General features: G+C 38.9%; 1 protein-coding gene across 1 annotated transcript in view; it reads left to right on the top strand.

Annotated features, from left to right (window-relative positions):
* MTOR (mechanistic target of rapamycin) overlaps positions 1-19,243 on the top strand; it is a 62,650-nt gene extending 43,407 nt beyond the window's left edge. Inside the window, exons 35-58 of the mRNA XM_417614.8 lie at positions 1,688-1,813; positions 2,484-2,615; positions 5,074-5,189; positions 6,406-6,523; positions 6,896-7,102; positions 7,467-7,567; positions 7,776-7,872; positions 8,516-8,614; positions 9,223-9,345; positions 9,947-10,129; positions 10,785-10,919; positions 11,224-11,398; positions 11,617-11,752; positions 12,345-12,492; positions 13,179-13,301; positions 13,555-13,637; positions 14,742-14,814; positions 15,324-15,398; positions 15,897-16,032; positions 16,446-16,511; positions 17,198-17,278; positions 17,544-17,624; positions 17,825-17,930; positions 18,508-19,243. Of these exons, the coding sequence (XP_417614.3) occupies positions 1,688-1,813; positions 2,484-2,615; positions 5,074-5,189; positions 6,406-6,523; positions 6,896-7,102; positions 7,467-7,567; positions 7,776-7,872; positions 8,516-8,614; positions 9,223-9,345; positions 9,947-10,129; positions 10,785-10,919; positions 11,224-11,398; positions 11,617-11,752; positions 12,345-12,492; positions 13,179-13,301; positions 13,555-13,637; positions 14,742-14,814; positions 15,324-15,398; positions 15,897-16,032; positions 16,446-16,511; positions 17,198-17,278; positions 17,544-17,624; positions 17,825-17,930; positions 18,508-18,523 (2,736 nt within the window). The 3' untranslated portion in view covers positions 18,524-19,243. The remainder of the gene's footprint in view (positions 1-1,687; positions 1,814-2,483; positions 2,616-5,073; positions 5,190-6,405; positions 6,524-6,895; positions 7,103-7,466; positions 7,568-7,775; positions 7,873-8,515; positions 8,615-9,222; positions 9,346-9,946; positions 10,130-10,784; positions 10,920-11,223; positions 11,399-11,616; positions 11,753-12,344; positions 12,493-13,178; positions 13,302-13,554; positions 13,638-14,741; positions 14,815-15,323; positions 15,399-15,896; positions 16,033-16,445; positions 16,512-17,197; positions 17,279-17,543; positions 17,625-17,824; positions 17,931-18,507) is intronic.
* The last annotated feature ends 48 nt before the right edge of the window (positions 19,244-19,291 follow it).

The raw sequence follows: 19,291 nt of genomic DNA, 5'->3' as shown, positions 1-19,291 counted from the left end.
TGTTCCAGTCCAATACCATATGTCCTTACATGGCTATAGGCTTTCTGTCTCCTTTGTGTTGTCCTTGTTGATTTTTAGGTTAGTCTGCCTGAGTTGTCTACAGATGTGATACCTTAATAGGGTGATTTAAGCTTGAAATGAATGTGTACAGAGCAGAGATGCTAATAGCACCTCCAGAGCTGCTTGTCTCAGTGTTGGACCTCACCTGAAAATACTGATTCCAGTACAACTGGTTTGAACTTTTTACCTGTCTGGCTGCATTTTAAGGAGAAGCAAATTCTCTCACAATACTGGGAAACCAGATAGAGAATTCACATACATGTAAAAGATTGCTCTTTTCTCGAAGTACTCTGATCCCTGGAGAAGATTAAAAAGAAAATAAAGCATAGGGTAAAATGTTCTAATTATAGCAAATTTTTATAGGCTGTATGGGAAAGGAATTTCTCCCCTTGCAGATTTCTCCACTGCTCTATATGCCTTTTTATGAAAGAGTGTTACTGCTCTATGTTTTTTTAGCTGTTTGGGAAGCTGTGACAAAGGCTTTAGTCTCTCATCTGCATTCCTGTCTGTAAGAGCTCAGGAGCGTTCTGCTGGGGTGGAGAAACTGTGTGTGACAGGAAGTGTAATGTCTGAATACAGCTGTTTATGGTTCGAAAAGCAGTACGTGCAGTTCTTACACATTTTACAGCTTCTTTTAAATAATTTTCAAATGCCAATTGGATGTGTTGTGTATTTGGGTGTCAAGGATCAAGCTTTGTCTAAGTTCCCAGCCCTCAATTTTGGGGAAAATAAAAAAGGAAAAGAAATAGATGTTTTGGTACAAAGGAGATTGCTGCCACTGGGAATTCTCTGTACCTCGAAACAAAATCTAAGTTGTCTCTGGATTAATGCTAACTTCAGAGCATCACTCTTAACTCTGAGGTACTTGGGCACTGCAGCAAGCACTCTGCATTTGGTCATTTCCATCCCTTCTGAAATTCTACTTTGCTGTAGCATCCTTAAACATTTGAAATACATACAAGTCATCCTGACAGTGTTCTGGGCCTTTCCCTTCAGGCAGGCATGAGCTAGGCAATGCTTTCACAAGCAGTACAGCAGTTGGGACTGCAGTTTTTGGCAGGATATCAGTCCAGTCATGCCAGCTTCTAAAAGCAACACATACAAGGAGAAGAAAAAGGGTGATAAGAAAAAAGGTGATAAGAAAAATGTCTTTGTAGCCATTTAATTTTTCTTTAATCATCTGTGTATAGGGTTTGTGACAGTTTAAACCAAAAAGTGTTTAAACCGAAAACAAGCTATAAAGCTAGGTTGAGAAGGGTTGTAAAACATTTGACATGCTTTGGAAATGCACAAATAACTTCCATGATTTTGCATACAGTCTTCTTTAGAAGCTTTTCTCTTAGAGGTGAAGCTCTTCTCTTAGGGAATATCACTAGACTGCAAGCACTGAGCTGACTTTCCATGCACTGTGGGCTGCAGGCTATAAGTGTCAGGAACTTAACATGTTACACACACTACAGCTTAAAGAGATAGCCAGCTAGTTTTTTTTTTTATGTTGGGCTACTATGAATTATGGCTACTGAAGTCTCTCCATCTTGGGAAAATTCCCTTTAGATTCTGAGTTAAGACTCAAGGCTCTGTGGGCTGAATATACAGCTGTAACACCTTTTCTTCTTCTTTCTCCAAGGGCTGTCAACGGATTGTGGAAGACTGGCAAAGAATATTGATGGTTCGGTCTCTTGTTGTGAATCCTCACGAGGACATGAGAACTTGGCTTAAGTATGCCAGCTTGTGTGGCAAGAGTGGGAGACTGGTGAGCATTATCAACCCCTACAACGGGTTTTAGACAACTGACTTCATCGTGCCACTTCAGGCTTCCAAATACTTTTGTTAATTGAATGGGATGGGCCCTCCTAAAGAAGAGACTAATCTGGAATTACTGAAATGCTAAAATTGTAACAGGCATATAGTTAATGCTTGTAGCCAATTAGTTTTGTGAGATGAATATTGTACCTGAGAGCACCTTGAAGCCAATTTTTTTTTGCCTGCTCTACTTGGAAGTTCTTATGCAGTATGGGTATTTAATAGTAATAGTGCTCTTTATTAAAGCACTCTTTGTTGAATCTAGAATGTGATGTTAATATCAAGAAATACTACAATTCAGTTTGCACTTAGTTTTTTAGTGGTGAATTAGTATTCACCACTAGATTTATTACCAAAAATACTTGGAACAGACTTCACCCTCTGTATTAACTTCTGAAAAGGTAATTTAATGCTCAGGTTCCAGCAAAGATATATGTGGTTTATAATGTGGTATTCTTATGAGTCCCAGAAGTGGTAAAAAGCCTGCTGCATTTGTGCTTTATATTGCTGGTTTAGCTTTTTTAGTGGCAGGCAGTTCTATGGTGAATATGAGATGGAGGATGGAGGTAAGGATGAGCTTGTTTTAACTTCTTTATTTTAATGTTTGTAATTTCCTTCAGGCTTTGGCCCATAAGACACTTGTCCTGCTCTTGGGAGTAGATCCATCCCGACAGCTGGATCACCCACTGCCAACAGTACATCCCCAAGTGACTTATGCATACATGAAACACATGTGGAAGAGTGCCCGTAAGGTACAGAACAACACTATACCCTCTGTATTTTGTTGCTCGGTGTTTGCGCAGTGCCATACTCTTCAGCTCTTCTTAGTCTGCACAGAACAAAGAAAAGGGTGAAGGTTTTATTTTATATTTTTTTAAAAAGAGTGACTAGTCTCTTTCCTTATCATTATTTTATTATCATTATTTTAAAGACAAGCTTTTGAAATTTTCTTTTAAATCTCAGTAGACAGAGAAAACCTGGCCCAATTTTATTTTCTGCATGGAAAGATTTGTTGTTAAAGCAGCATCAGCTATCCAAGGCGTGCAGCTAAGATTAATAGTCAATAGTAACACTTCTTTCCTCACCAGAGTTTTACTGTGTAGGCTCAGCACTTAGCTTTTCTTCCACTATTCTGATTGCCAGGTCTCCATATCTTACGCATGGTCAGGGCTATACAATGGAAAAAGAAAGGAGTTCTTTCAATTCCAGTTTTAGAATATCTAGAACAATTTGTACTTAGTTGCTGAGCAGAACTTTTATTAAAGACACAATTGAAAATTTCTGACTGAAAGACAGCTGAAAAGTACATAGGGTTTTGTCAGGGGAACAATTTGGCTCTGAAGAGCATGGGATGAATGTTTATGACATTGCAACACAGGGAGAATTTACATACTCAAATCCAGTAAGCCCCAGACTGGGTAACTTACCTTTTTTTTTAATATACATTAAAGCCTCTGTTTATTGTCATATTCTGCCACATCTTTTTTTAATTTTTTCTGTCTTTGGGGTTGCCAGTACTGGAGCAGAGCCACTGCTATGGGATGATGGCCATGACCTAACTTTTCTTGATTTGAATTTAAAAAACAGAAGGAGCTGCTGATGAGGCCCTGTTCTGTTGGCTTTGTAAAGCAGTGTAATGGTCTCTTACTTTCTTTATTAAATGACCCCAGGAATATATGGGTATTCTCTGCCTGCTTCTCTCAATGAAAGTGACTTTTCTCCCTTTGACCTGTGATAAAGAAATAGGTAAAAAAGATGCAGGAAGAGAATATATTTAAATTAAACTGTTATGAGATTATGTGGACTCCGTGAGGACAGGAGGAAAAAAAAAAAAAAGGAAAGCATCCAGGATGATAGAGAGAGACAGATGTGGATGCAATCACAAGCTCTTGCTTGCTGAATGATTTCATATTTTCCTGCAGCACATAAGCTCTGTGCATAGAGACTTTCACAGTTATGTTTTGACAAATATCTGGTACAACAGCACTACTGTTTTTAAGATCGTTTTTCCCTCCTACTTCTAATGAAGTATCTAAGTTATTACCTGTGGAACGACGCCTCCCTGTTAATGATGTGATACTTTAATTTTGCCTTAGGCCAATACCCTTTTTCATGACAACTGATTTGTGCATGCTGACATTTGAACCGGACAAATAAGGCATTCCAACTCAGGTGATTGCTGCCTCACTTTAAAGTAGATCATTTCTGTAGGTGGAACAGAAGTAAATTGGACTCTTAACACTTTCTGCAGTTTCTGACCTGAAATGACCTTGCAGATTGCAAGAGCTTTACTCTAATTATTTCCACTGAAGCATGCACACTTTTTTTTTCCCCTGCATTTTCAGAGTTCTTTACCTCATAATTCACCCCAAGGAATTTCAGAGAATATTCCCCCAAAATGTTGATAGTTACTTTAGCACTAATGCCTTCTGTAGTCTGGCAAAGGAGCAACACGTTTGTACTTCTTAAACAAACTCAGGAGAGATCTAGATTTTCATCTGTTGAAATAAGTCAAAGTTTAGGTTCTGTGGTATGTACTATAAGTCTAGCCAGAGCCTGGCTTTTAGAAGGGAACCTGCAAGTTTTCCTTTAGACAGTATTTTCTCAAATTGTCTTTTCCAAGCCGTAGCATATTACAGGTAGGCTTCTTAGGATTTGTCACCCAGTCTGCTATGGTTGTGACCCATTCAGACACAGTATGTACACTGCGAACATTTGATTGTTGGTTGCTGGACTCTTTGTACGTGTTCAATTGCAATTGAGATACCATTATATGATTTCTAGAATCTTACTATACATGAGCAGTAATAGGACATTCTCTGCTGTTGGAGGTTTATTCTCATATACTTGACCTTGCCAGTTTGCCAGATCTGGGTTCTTGCACATTGAAGAACAAGTACTAGCTTGCACTGTTGTCAGTCATTCTCTCTACTGTATGCATGATGTTATCAGGATGCAGTTATTTGTTCCTCAGTGCAGCGATTCAGAGGCCAGATTTATAAGACAATTAAGAATTTCTATCCTGTTCGTTTATTAGGGGCTACAGACCTGGCATAAATTGATTCTAGAGATATGTAAATGGTTAAAAGGCTTTCAAAGAAAACAAAACTATTTTTTGCTTTTGGTGAAAACTTATTTCCATGTTGTCTTCTACGTGTGAAATGTTATTTAACCCCCATGGCTCTTACCACAACCATCATCCAATTACAGATTGATGCATTCCAGCATATGCAGCACTTTGTACAGACAATGCAGCAGCAGGCACAGCATGCCATTGCCACTGAGGACCAGCAGCACAAGCAGGAACTCCACAAGCTTATGGCACGGTCAGCACCTAGTTCTTGGAGACCCATTGTAGCTATGTGGTAACACTGTCTGTCCTGAGGTTGCAGGGTGCATGCATACGAGACTTGTTAGATGAGACCCATGCTTTGATTAAGAAGAAAGAGATTTCTCATTTAGATGGTAGAAGACCCTTTCAATATTCATCATTATTCATCTTATAATTTCAGGAAGTGTTACTGTGACACGTCAGTGTAAACAAGCTCATATTTGTCCCTGGCAGCTGGCTGTGTTATTCCAGCACTGTGGCTCACTGGCAGAAGGCATCGCTCTCATCTCTGTTTTTTCAGGAGATTCAGTCAGTAGGAAAGAAACTCTTCCCACATGCCTGGCACATCTGTGGCAGCCCTTAGTATAACTGCAGTGCTTTGGGCATTGGGTGCCAAGCATGTGATGGTCTCTTAAAGTATTGTTGTATTGAAATGCACCTCATAAGCTCTATTTTCCTCCATAAATCTGTGGTTACCAGATCTGTTATTTCCAATTTGAAGAAGAAAGCAGACAGTACTCATTAATGAAGGGTTGGTTTTATGAGAATGGAAACCTGATAACAGCATTGTCTTAGTGTTTTCAGGTTGATTATCATGGAAAATAAGCTAGTAATGAGTTATTTTTCTTGAACAAGGCTTGCAGGAAAAGTCAAAGTACTGAGAGGACAGCTACGTAAGTGTGGTATTTAGACTGCTGAGAGAGCAAAGTATTAAGCTTAGCACAGAACTTCACAGCCCCACCCTACTGCAGGAAAAAATGTTGTTTTTCTTTCCTCTGGGAGGAGATGGCTTAATGGAGTTTCTGGCTTGGGAGAAGAGCATTTGCTCTGCACTTCTGCTGGCTGGCTGGTGCCTGTTCTCTCCAGAAGGGTAGTTCATATGGTGATAAATACAGCTAGTCAGCACACATGCTGTGTGCCTTTTATCATTACTGAATAAGTATTTTGATGCTTTTGTTAGTTACTTCTAAAGTGCATTTTGTAACTGATAAAAATGAGGAACAAAATTTGACCCTAGCCTTGTTCCATAAAGTTTAAACCAACCTTACCTGTTAAATGCATGCACTCCATCCATAGAAGAGGCTTACTGAGTGAGTTTAGCACGTGAAACATTTTTTTCAGACTTTGGATAAGAATTCTGCCTCTTAAACCAGCAGGTTTTGTTTTCATTTCAGGTTGTGTCTGAGTCAATAATCCCTTTGCTTAACCAGGTGTTTCCTGAAACTGGGTGAGTGGCAGCTGAACCTGCAAGGCATCAACGAGAGTACCATCCCCAAAGTCTTACAGTACTACAGTGCTGCAACAGAGCATGATCGCAACTGGTACAAGGTCAGTAAGGAAAGGTTCCAAACAGTGCACAGAGACAGTGAATGATCACATCTCCATTGTCTTTTTCCCATTACACCTACTTAAGCTTTGAAGAATTAAGGAGTATGGGAAGGTAATGTGATTTATTTCTTGTTCCTTTGATGCTATAACATCCAATATGGAGCTCTTGACTGAGAGCTCACCATGATGTTAAGATAATAAGGCAATAAAAACTTCAAATGATTAGAGAAAGCAAAGCATTGTGTTGTCCGCAGGGTATTACTTCTCATCTCTAGACTCAGAAAGGTTGAACTATTACCTAATACTCAGTACAAGTTGCAGAAAGGATTCATCTCCACCATTTCTGTTGAAGTTCTTCTCTCCTGTTGGCAGGCCTGGCATGCCTGGGCAGTGATGAATTTTGAAGCAGTGCTTCACTACAAGCATCAGAACCAGGCCAGAGATGAGAAGAAGAAATTGCGTCATGCCAGTGGAGCCAGTATCACCAGTGCCAACACTGAGGGCAGCAACAGTGAGAGTGATGCAGAGAGCACAGAGAACAGTCCCATCCCATCTCCAGTGCAGAAAAAAGTCACTGAGGTATCAGTCCAACCTATTAACTTAAAGAAATAGGTACTTAGTCTTCAGACACAGGAAGCAAGCTACTGTGTGTGCTTGGCTTGTGGACACTGCCTGTATATAGCCAACAAAGTGAGGTACAAAAATGCTTCACAGTCCTACCAGCCTGAAAGGTCTATGTAAATACAGATCTATATAAATATATTTTGTCAAGCAGAAAATAAAGTCCAGGAGTGATGTGGTCTGTGGGAGCACGAATGGAAGCAAACTATAATGTGGATTAGGTCTGTTTCCACATAGTTCTCCCCTTTCCCCATGCTAAGTTTAGCATTCCTGTGGATTGATACTCCTGTGTAGAACTAATGCAGCAATTTCATTCCAAAAGGATTTATCCAAGACTCTCTTGATGTACACTGTCCCCGCTGTCCAAGGTTTCTTCCGGTCCATATCTCTGTCTCGAGGAAACAACCTACAAGACACTCTCAGGTAATCTAGATGATAAAGCCACGTAGTTTAAGATTAGAACCTTTCTTCAGCTCTTGTTATGGCTAAACTTCAGTTCAAACTAATGCATGTTAGGTTATCCTAGCTTGGTTCTGGGGAGAAGAGTTTTTTGTAAATGCAACTGAAGATATTTGACTGGAATGGTATTTTTTGTTTTGTTTCATTGCTAATGAACGTTTCTTTCTTCCAGAGTACTTACTCTATGGTTTGATTATGGTCACTGGCCTGATGTGAATGAAGCTTTGGTTGAAGGGGTCAAGGCAATCCAAATAGATACTTGGTTGCAGGTAAGGAACACAAAGGACTAAGACCTTGGGGATCCTAGGGGGTTCTTTTACAAGTTACCCAGGAGGATCCTTTGTTAAACACTTCTGTAGGTGAGTGGCAAAAGCAGTGTGCACGCAGTACAATTTGTAACTGACTTAACAAGAATTTTGAGTAGATACTAAAGAAGCATTCTTGTATTAATTTCTGTATTTATATGTAGACTAATTCATAAGAATGAGAGAGCAAAGATTTAAAAACTGAAGATAGTGATCGGGCATAAAACAACACTGGGCTACTCCAGTGTAACCCAGACAGTGAGTCTATTTTGAGACTACTTTGTAGATTGAGTCTTGTAAAAAAAAAAAAAAAAAAAAAAAAAAGGCTTAATTTCTTATTTGAGTGTTACACTTCCAAGACATGACTTACTCTGTCCACGTGAAGATCCTGTAATAGTTTTGCCCAGAACATGTGTCATCTCACTGAGTTGTTCTGCATTTTTGGCACTGTTTGGAACTTTGCTATGTTATCCTCTGATTCAAAAATGAATGATGGGCCTGTATCTCCTTTAGAGACTGTGAGGTCTCTGGCTGAGAGCAGAAAACAGCTTGTGAACTGTGTGTGTGAGCTGACAGAGATGTTTATTTTACTTATCCTTACTATTAGGTTATCCCTCAGCTTATTGCAAGAATTGACACGCCTCGACCATTAGTAGGACGTCTCATTCATCAGCTCCTCACAGATATTGGACGGTACCACCCCCAGGTAAGCTTTAGCTTAGAGAAGGAATTTCCATAGACTTGTAGCCTGTTAGAGTATTTCTTGTATGTTCCATCTTGCTGCTCTTGATACCTGCTTTGGAATTCACAGCAGGTGAAAGTGGGGGCGTTTCTGCTGCTGCAGGACTGAGGTGAAATAGTCCCTCAGAACTATTCAATTAACAAAAGAAATAGGAGGTGGGTGAACCATGCTGCAGGGGAAGTCCTCTTCCTCTAAGAGAAAATTGGATAGTGCAGATTGTCGCCTTAAATCTAATCTCATTCAGTGACTGATAAAAGCCTGCTCCTGAGATGTTTTTTTTTCCAGAATTTCTTCCCACAGCGTGGAAAATCACAAAATGCTGAGTACATTTTTCTGTTCTTTGGGTTTGATACAGGCTCTTAAATTCATTCTGCTGTTCAGAGAATTAAAGTCTTGTAAGCTTTTTGGATGGGAAGTCTTTGAATAGCAAACTGCTACCACCTCTCTCAAGAACCGAGGTTACTTTCTCTTGTCTGACCTTAAGACTGCTATTCATGTTCTGCTAATCTTTCAATTTATGCAACTCTTCTGTGTGGTCCTAAAATATTATTATTTGTTGATATCACTTGTAGGCTTTGATCTATCCTTTGACTGTGGCATCTAAATCCACAACCACTGCTCGCCACAATGCTGCAAATAAAATCTTGAAGAACATGTGTGAGCACAGTAACACGCTGGTGCAGCAGGCAATGATGGTGAGTGCTTAAGTGTACCATAAGGTATGTGAGGTTTCAGGTACAACAATACAAAAATGACTGTTCAATGTTAATTTTGTTCAAATATAAGGTTTTTTTGTTTTGTTTTTAATTTGGAAGAGCTTAGTGTCAGCATGACTTCAAGAGAATAATACAAAATGAGCCATAACATTCAGACAGAGTTCTCATGTGTCCTTATGAATAAAGATGGAATAAACAAAGAGTTGTTTTTCCCACAGTGATATTTTTGCTTAATGAAAAGTGGAAACAAAACCTTTCATTTAATTCAATTGCCATGTAATTTAATTCAATTGCTCAAGGTTTTTATGAATAAATGAAAACTAATGCTATTAGGCCAAGTTACACAAATATACACAGAATTTCAAAGGCAACAAGTTCAGTGAGAAAAGCCTGATCATCATCTTACAGGAAAAGATAGAACAAGCTTGTGGGAGTTTTTGTAGCTCCCTCTAGCTGATAGCAACAAATACTTCGTAACCATTGGAGAAGAAAGTCGTTTCACATTTTTAAGTCAGCATTCATTCATAATGGCTAGGGATTTTCTTGAGTATTTTATCTTTTTTTTCCTGATCTGAAATAGGTAAGTGAAGAGCTAATCCGTGTGGCGATCCTATGGCATGAGATGTGGCATGAAGGGTTGGAAGAAGCATCTCGTCTGTACTTCGGAGAAAGAAACGTGAAGGGAATGTTTGAGGTGCTGGAACCACTTCATGCAATGATGGAGCGTGGGCCTCAGACTTTAAAAGAGACATCCTTCAATCAGGTATCAGCAAATAAACTTCCGTTTGCCCTCAAAATTAGGCAGGACAGCCTCCTGCCCCAGAGGAGTTCCAAGGACCACTGCCATCTAAGAGAAAGACTCAGGCTGTTGAGATTATTATGTTGTTAGATTTCATTACTTTTCATTTATTTCTGGGTCTGCATTGTTTTTGGTGGCTATGGTATTCCATGGCTATAGTGGCACAGATTGCCTTAGAGTCTTTATCAAGTGGGTTTCTGACGAGATCTGGAAGACATACAACTGCTTTGCAATTACCTGTTCTAACTCCAGGCTGTGCCTTTCATGATAACCACCAGCACAGACTGTAGATATTACCTCTCTCAAGTCTCCAAAAGAAATTCATTTGAGCTTGTTAGCCTACTGTTTAAGGGTCCATTAATATTCAACTGAATGAATGTTCTGTTCATTTTGTTGCCTCCTATTGTGAAGTCTGTTTGGGAGTAATGTTGCCCAAAACACTCAGTGCCTGTCTTAGATCCAGGAATTTCTGGTTCATTAGTTTTGGCGTGCTATGAAAAATGTGAGGTCAAGGATTTGCAATGGAATTTGAAAATAGACTGTGCTGGTATTAAGTGGTCTCCACCTGTTCCACCATAGTCTGCAGAAATGTTTCTCTTGTTTTTCACTTCCTCTGTAGGCCTATGGCAGAGATCTAATGGAAGCTCAAGAGTGGTGCAGGAAGTATATGAAATCAGGAAATGTCAAGGACCTAACCCAGGCTTGGGATCTCTACTACCACGTTTTCAGGCGTATCTCAAAGCAGCTGCCTCAGGTAGGGGGAGAGGTACAGTTCTGTTGTGGGGCTTACAGTGCATGTTGTCAATACTAATCTCTGTTTAATGTTTTTTGGTTATCCAAAGCATTCAAATTCAGTATTCTAGAATTAACTGCTTTTGATTTGCTCAGAAGCTTCATAAGCTTCAAGTTTTCTACTTATGCAGCCCTTTTGGCAAGAACTGAAGTATTGACAGCTGACTGTGAACTGTTCTAGGCTCCTTGCCAGCATGAACTCTTCAGATGTTTAAGTGAGATTTAACTGAATGCTTGAGGGGTTGAGTTTCATCTGTCTTCTGTAGCTCACTTCTTTGGAACTACAGTACGTGTCACCAAAACTCTTAATGTGCCGGGACCTGGAATTGGCAGTGCCAGGAACGTATGATCCCAACCAGCCCATCATCCGCATTCAGTCCATTGCACCCTCACTTCAGGTCATCACCTCCAAGCAGCGGCCCAGGAAACTAACATTAATGGGTAAGAGGAAGCAATCTGTACTTTGCTATTCCAGTATATAAACAGTTGGTTTTAGTATATGTCACATAAAACTTCTACAGCATTTCCATTCTGATGAGGTGTTTCTTAGTAGTCTGCTCAGTCTGACTGCCAAACTTCTCAGTTCTTCTGTGTCCTTGTGCTTACTCCTTCGTGTTTGCTCAGTGAGAGTAAACTTTTCCCTATTAATCCTTTTCCAGGAAGCAACGGGCATGAGTTTGTGTTCCTTCTGAAAGGTCATGAAGACCTTCGTCAAGATGAAAGAGTGATGCAGCTTTTTGGGTTGGTCAACACTCTGCTAGCAAACGACCCAACTTCTCTTCGTAAAAACCTCAGGTATGTGTTAGGGATGGTTACTGAGTGTGCTTATGCATGAATGACATCCAACAAATATACAGGAAACCTTGGCATATCTAGTTGGTTTGTAAGGAAGTGAAGAGTATTGGAGCTAAGCTGATTTGAGTGTGCAAGAGAATACTCATTCATAGACTGAAACTTGGAGGAAATGCTTTACATAAAACAAACAACTTCCTCAGTGTACAAGTTCTTTCTTGTGAATTGTTAATAGTATTTGAGTTAAACACTATTTCAAGATAGGCTCCTAAGGCAGTGCTCAAGCTGAGAGCAGGCTTTTTATGAAGGATTTTTTTTATTATAGTCAGTAAACAGCTTGGTCAATATTCACTGACTGCAGTTCTGTGCACTATTGTTCAAACATCAACATATCAAATGTCACGTACAAATTATAGACGTTCATGGGCCACGTAGTATGTGCCTTCTAAAAGCAGTATTCCTGTGAAAACCACATCAGCCATCCAAATGGATATTTCAGGTCTGTTTGGGGGGGGAAAAAAGTTCAAGTACAGTAGGTTATAGCATACAACAATTTGAGCTCTGATTTTCTTTTGTTTTGTTTTTTTTCCTGTAGCATCCAGAGATATGCTGTTATTCCACTGTCCACAAATTCAGGCTTAATAGGTTGGGTCCCCCACTGTGACACACTGCATGCCCTCATCCGCGACTACAGAGAGAAGAAAAAGATCCTGCTGAACATTGAACATCGCATCATGCTGAGGGTAAAGGGCAAAAGTAGCAAATTTTTTGGTGCATTCTTTTACTACTCAAGTGTCTCCAGTGTCTAACAGTGGTGCACACGTTTTTCTTACTTTAACTGCTTTTAATTGTTGTTGGTACCAATAATAAATGCAAGAATATCAGATAAGTGTTCTAAAACGCTACTAAAAGGCAAAATTGGCCATAAATTTATTTGTTTCTCCTTTCCTATTTTAGCAGTGACCATAAGTTGTCACCATCTGGTGACTAAAATGTGTTTTGCATGAATATGATGTGTCTTATAGAAGGTGCCATGCTGCTGGCATTTACAAACATTGTGACTAAGGAACATGGCCAAAGTTAGACAGAATGGAGAAACAGAATGTTACTAGAGAAGTTGGAATAGCCTGCCAAAAGGAACTTGTGTGCCAACCCAGGAAATGTTTTTCAAAACATATTTACCTCAGCAGTATTTTAATTAAATATGGCTATGGACTATTTTTTGGATGCTAAATTGTTTCCTATCCCATTTCACCTGAGTTCTTCACTGTAGTTCTCAGACTATGTTTGGTAACATACTGGTCAGTCTGCAAATAATTTTGTATCACGTTTATCTTGAAATTATTTGTGATTGCTGTGTTTCTCATAGTACAGCTAGGGGTTACTGAATGTTCGTTCTTAGTTGCTTAATGTCACTTCTCATTTACAGATGGCTCCAGATTATGACCACCTGACTTTAATGCAGAAGGTAGAAGTATTTGAACATGCTGTCAATAACACAGCTGGTGATGACCTTGCCAAACTGCTGTGGTTGAAAAGTCCAAGCTCAGAGGTTAGTTCAGCACGTGTACTGTCTTCTCTGCAGAATGTGGGAGAAGTGGCTGTGCTTGCATATTACAAACTCCAAATGAATGTCTGCAGAAGGTGTTTTTTTCACAAACAAATAAAACTGTGCTGCTTCATGAAGATCTTTCCCTGTTTGGAAATTATTGATTTTGAGTGTTTTTCACATTCCAAAATATAGCAGTTATAAATTAAAATGTAAGCTGAAACATGCAACATGCCTATTCTGTCTCTGCTTGTAGGTATGGTTTGACAGAAGAACAAACTACACTCGTTCACTAGCTGTGATGTCAATGGTTGGGTACATTCTGGGTCTTGGGGACAGGTGAGTAATACTGCAAAAGTTTTTGTTTTTTAAACGAAAGCAGACTGCAAAGACCTCTCAGTCTGTTCATTGAATCTGCTCTTATGATAACATCTTTCAGTATGGATATTGCTGAACTGTGATGACACCGTCTTTATGGACTTTATTGTGCTGCCCTTATTTTCAACACTGCAGCATGTGATAGAGTTTGTGCATCTTGAGAACAAATAAGAGTTTCTTCTGTTCTGAGAGGAATACACCCAAGACTGTATCAAGAGCCACAAGTTCTGGTTTTGGCCTTTCAGTCATAGGATTTCCCATTTTTTTCCATGAAGTGGAGAAGATAATGCTTTTTCTGATCTGCATTGCAGACATGTTCTGGAGGGAAGTATAGACTTAAATGAATTAGGCAAATGGAAAAAAATGGTAAAACAAAGAAATATTGTATGTAGTACATGATTCTGTGTCAAAAAGGGGCATTGTAACTTTCAAAATATTTTTGAAGGCAGTATCATTTAGAATTGAGGTCTGTAGTGCCAAAAAAGCTAAATCCTCAAATGTTTTTATACAAGAAGCTTCTATTCTTGAGCTTAAAGGCTTTTATAATGAAATTTAAAACCTCTAAAAATTGGATTAAAGCAAAATTGGAACAAGTCAGCACGAATAACAGTATCTTGGTTTCTGTTAGTCAAGTCTGATTCTCTTCTCTTCTGGTAGTAATCCAATTTACATTACTTCACTTGCATAACTCATTGTATTTATATACTGGAAAAAAAAAAAAAGAAAAAGGATAATACAAAAAGAAGAACTTAAAGAACTTATCCTAACTGGAAAATAGATGTTCATATCCAAGAACCGTACTGATGGCAGTGATCCAATAGGTTGTTTGTCTTCCCTGATGAGATGATATCTAATTCCTGAGAAGTAATTACAAAAATAATGTGATAGATGCACTGTCAAGGAAGCTGTTCTGTTCATCCCGAGATTGAAGACCTCAGACAAGCAAGCTGTCACTGGCTATTCTCATTCATGAAGATAAATATCATTTCAGACTAGAGCTGTGATTTACTTTATTTTTTCTTAATGACCTGTCAATCTGCTTTTTCTCCTACTCCTTCATCAAAGACACCCTTCCAATCTGATGTTAGACAGACTGAGTGGAAAAATCCTGCATATCGACTTTGGGGACTGTTTTGAGGTAAGTCGTTTGTATTTGAACATAAACTTCAGTAATGTTTCACATTCTCTGATAGATCAAAAATTTATTTATAAGTCAAGAAAAATAGACCTTGAAGAGTAGTCCTGAGCAACCTGTTTGTTTCTTTTTGAGTTTCACTTTTACCTATGGGTGAAAATAAAATTGGTTTTATTTCAGAGGCATGTCTTGGTGATAAACTAACCACTTTAGAGCAAGTAAAGATGTATTAGCTATTAGCATCACTGTTCTGTAAAATTTCTTGGAGCAGTTTAAGCTCCATTGGCAATTTTTGTTACTTAGCATTGGCAACACAGGCACATGTTTGAATTTTCCCTGTTGCCAAGTTAATTACCTATGCTTCTCTCTCAAATTAGTGGAAGCTCAGGAATATAAAGCTGGGACTTTCTTTGTGTTTGGAGTATAACCCTTAAGGGTGTAACTAGAAAGCAATACTTATTAACTCTTAATAAGTTAGCCATTCATTTACTAATTCTCCATTATTTGTTTAGGTTGCGATGACAAGAGAGAAGTTCCCTGAGAAGATTCCATTTAGGTTAACAAGGATGCTGACAAACGCTATGGAGGTAAATATTCCCTCTTTGATACGAAGGGAATTGTTCCTAGGGAAAATGGCACCTATTTCTAATGTTTTTTTTTTCCCTGTATTACTGTTATGGTTGAACCTCTCCACTCCTGCAGGAAGGAGAGATGAAGTTGAAACAGTAACATACGTTTTTAGGTCGTGTGATCTTTACAGTACATTACAGTGGGAAGTAACGTTTTCACTGATGGAAAATAGAGGAAATGTCTTCCATTTCTCAGTCCTTCCATAATTTCCTCACTTCAAATAGGTTTTACATCAACCAAACACAACTGATAGCATGGTACTTTACAGTGGTCAACTTGATGGCAGAAGGGAGCTTAGGTTGTAGGGATCATCTGTCCTGTTCTTCTGATGAACAGAGAATGACAGAAGTGAATTTTAATTCAAAGCATGAACCATTTCCTGCTCCCTAAAATTTAGGATTGGAGTTGCATAGTGAACAAAGCAGCATGGTTGATGGCTTCTTTCTCTTCTGAAGGTGACGGGCCTTGATGGCAATTACAGAATCACCTGTCACACAGTGATGGAAGTCCTGCGCGAGCATAAGGACAGTGTCATGGCTGTGCTAGAAGCCTTTGTATATGATCCATTATTGAACTGGAGGCTGATGGACAGTAAGTTATCCTGATAAAACAGTGATGACAGTGGGAGAGTCATCAATCTCATGAACGTTATATTTGAATAAGAAATCCGGAAGCACAAAACCTAATGTCTGTTTGAAGGCAGTCTGATTGTACTGTTGATTTGCAAGTGCTATTTCTTGCACATGGTTCTAGGGATTGTAGTGTCAACTAACCACACTGACTAAAACCCTTTTTGCCCTTAAACAGAGATGCAGAACTAAGCTACATGCAAAACGGTTTGAGTTGTCCTTGAGTTAGCTGTCATCAGGAGATTAAAAGCTATTTCAGGTGACATTTGGAGAAGGAGAAAGTCAGTCAAGCATATACTGTATGTGGATGGGCAAATTTGCTGCGAACCACTGAAACTCGAGTTCATCTTTTTTAGTTCTTTTATTTTCTTGCAGCAAATACAAAGGGCAATAAACGTTCACGAACAAGAACAGACTCCTACTCAGCCAGTCAGTCAGTAGGTGAGTAAAAACAATGTACATCACAAATGTTTGGAGCTTTTTTTTTTTAACAGTGTACAAGGCCATGAAGGCATTTTCATCCTTTTTTCTTCTCAGAAGTAGACAAAGTGCTTATTGTCATTAGCTGTAGGACTAAGTGTTGAGTTCAGTACTTGGCTCAAGCAGCAGATGCTCATTTACAGTTATATTAACACTACCCTGGGGCACATAAACAGTTGTAAACCAAATAATAATTGGCATTTGGTAGTTATTTACTTAGCCACCAAATTTTAGTGTGCAGAACTTGGCAAGTAACAAAGCAGTAACATTTATTGCATTGGATCTTAGCAATTGTTTGCCTTTGGACTACAGAGCAGTGATGGTGTTTCATACTCAGAGTTCTATAAATATGTCTTTGCTGTAGTTTTAGGCCAATTGCATATCACTTCAAAGTATCTTTCATTTACAGTTTAATGTGAAATGTTCCTAAAAGTTGGATCAAACCTTTCAGTATTTCAGCAAGGGAAAGATGTTTGCTCCTGTGCTACGTTTCCAGTAGTGATAGAGATGTGTAGTATGCTTTGTCACAGTCAAGTATGCTTTTCAAAGGAGCTGATTAACAGTGTTATTAACGTTTCCAGAAGAGTGTTACTTTATCTGCCTTCAGTTCAACATTTCCATTTTTGTTTTCTTGTTTTTATCCAAAGAAATGTTAGATGGTATGGAACTGGGGGAGACAGCCCATAAGAAAACTGGGACCACAGTGCCTGAATCCATCCATTCCTTCAGTAAGTTTCTTAGCTGATCTTATACTGATGCAGAAATGGTTCTCAGATACGGAAATTTCATATGAGACACACATTCCTCACTTATGCTGGGAAGGAACTGTATAATTGCCTGTGTTCTCAATTGCAGAAAGAGATGACAGAAAATAGAATGGAATTTGGGTTTGTTAGCAATCAGAATTATATTTGGGAAGGACAGATGTAACAGCAGGACAAATTGTTCAGACAAAGTCTTAACTCTATGGGTTTTTCCTACTCTGTCTTGTAGTAGGAGATGGCCTCGTGAAGCCGGAAGCTCTGAATAAGAAAGCAATTCAAATTATCAACAGAGTTCGAGATAAACTCACTGGTAAGCATGTACTTATATATGTAAAATCTGATGAGATGGATCAGCACTATTTTTAATATTTGTATTTTGTGTTAATCCTGTAATTTATACCCAGTAAAGGAAGGGTAGTACAAGTCCCTTCAGTCCTGAACTTGCCATCTAGCAGTTATGTTTATGTCATGTGCCTTCCATTCATGTTTCTTCATCCTTTAATTTCAAAGGTCGAGACTTCTCTCATGATGAAACTCTTGATGTACCCACACAAGTAGAATTGCTCATTAAGCAAGCTACTTCTCATGAGAATCTGTGCCAGTGCTACATTGGATGGTGAGTTTATCATTCAGCTAACAATGCAGAGTTCTTCTCTGAATGATCTGGAATTAATAATTGGAGCAGAGAAAAAGCCAACAAAAACATTACTTCTTGTGTATTTAGTTATGTATGGAAGCCTTACCACATGTTGCATCTGATCTCGTACATTTTGCAGGCTTATGGCAGAGATCCTTTAGACAGTCCATTGTAAGGAAGTAAGTTGTCATAAGGAGTGATGGGAATGATAGAGCATTGAAGCTGCAATCAGCCTGAACACTTGAAGTGTTTGAAGTAAGGCATGTGTTGGTCACTGATGTCAGTTACAGTGAAGAGCTACGTATTCTGAAGTGAACATAAATGATTTAGTTGCACGTCTGTCGTTTGAGAGAGATAACAGTGGAATATGCTTAAGGAAGCAGTCCTTCTTGGTTTTTAAGCATTAGTTAGCTGGAAAGGAGCATGGGGATCGTCTGCCAACTTTTCTTATGCTGTGTCTTTAAAATGGTGCCTTGGCAATCTCAGTCCTTCTCAGCATTGCCTTTGTGAAACTGCAAACCAATTAGCATTACCACAATATTTTTGTTTTCTTTAGGTGTCCTTTCTGGTAACAGAAGATTCCAGAGTGTCCACAGCCTTTTATTCTGGAGGCTTTTGCACTCCAAACTTGCTCTTCTACAAACACAAACCGAACGTTGGACTGATATACAGCCTTTGTCAAATATTTTGAAATGTAAATGAAAAGAGTTATTGTATATTAAAAGTTGGTTTAAGCCAATTTATAGCTGCTATTGGAAAAAAACACAAGCTGTCTGAAACACAACGGTTGGTTTGGGTTTCCAGGACAGTGAAGACTGATTGTACCGCAGGTATCAATGGTTCCACTTGGTCTTTGGGGAACTGGTGAATATAACTGTATACGGGTTTGGGCTTATTTTGCAACGCAACTAAGTCACTTGCAGATGGATTATTGCCCTGATCAGAATATCGAAGCAGATCTTAAGAATTTAAGACCTTAAGCTGAACGTAAGCAGGTGCCCCTGTGCAGATTGATCAGTGCAAGCTGGCTGCAGGGTGCAAATGAGATACCACATTGAAAAGCAGTGTTGGGGAATAAGTAGGGGAGTTTGATAACTGGCATAGGAGGCAAAAGGGGGAGAGCTGGTCATAACTTGAAACAGAAAATAGTGGTTATTAAACATGGGAGTGGAGAAAGTTGTGAATTATGATTAAAACATTAGAAACAATGCACAAAATACAACAGAGTAGCCATGTTTAGATGCCATGTTGTATTTGAATATTTTTGTGCCAATAAATTACACCAAAATGTAGAAACGTGGCCTGCGTTCTTGTTTATTCCTAAGTACCTCTTAGGAAGA

Source organism: Gallus gallus, chromosome 21 (genome assembly GCF_016699485.2).
Source record: "Gallus gallus isolate bGalGal1 chromosome 21, bGalGal1.mat.broiler.GRCg7b, whole genome shotgun sequence".
Taxonomy (NCBI): domain Eukaryota; kingdom Metazoa; phylum Chordata; class Aves; order Galliformes; family Phasianidae; genus Gallus; species Gallus gallus.
This window is presented reverse-complemented; position numbering and strand designations above follow the sequence as displayed.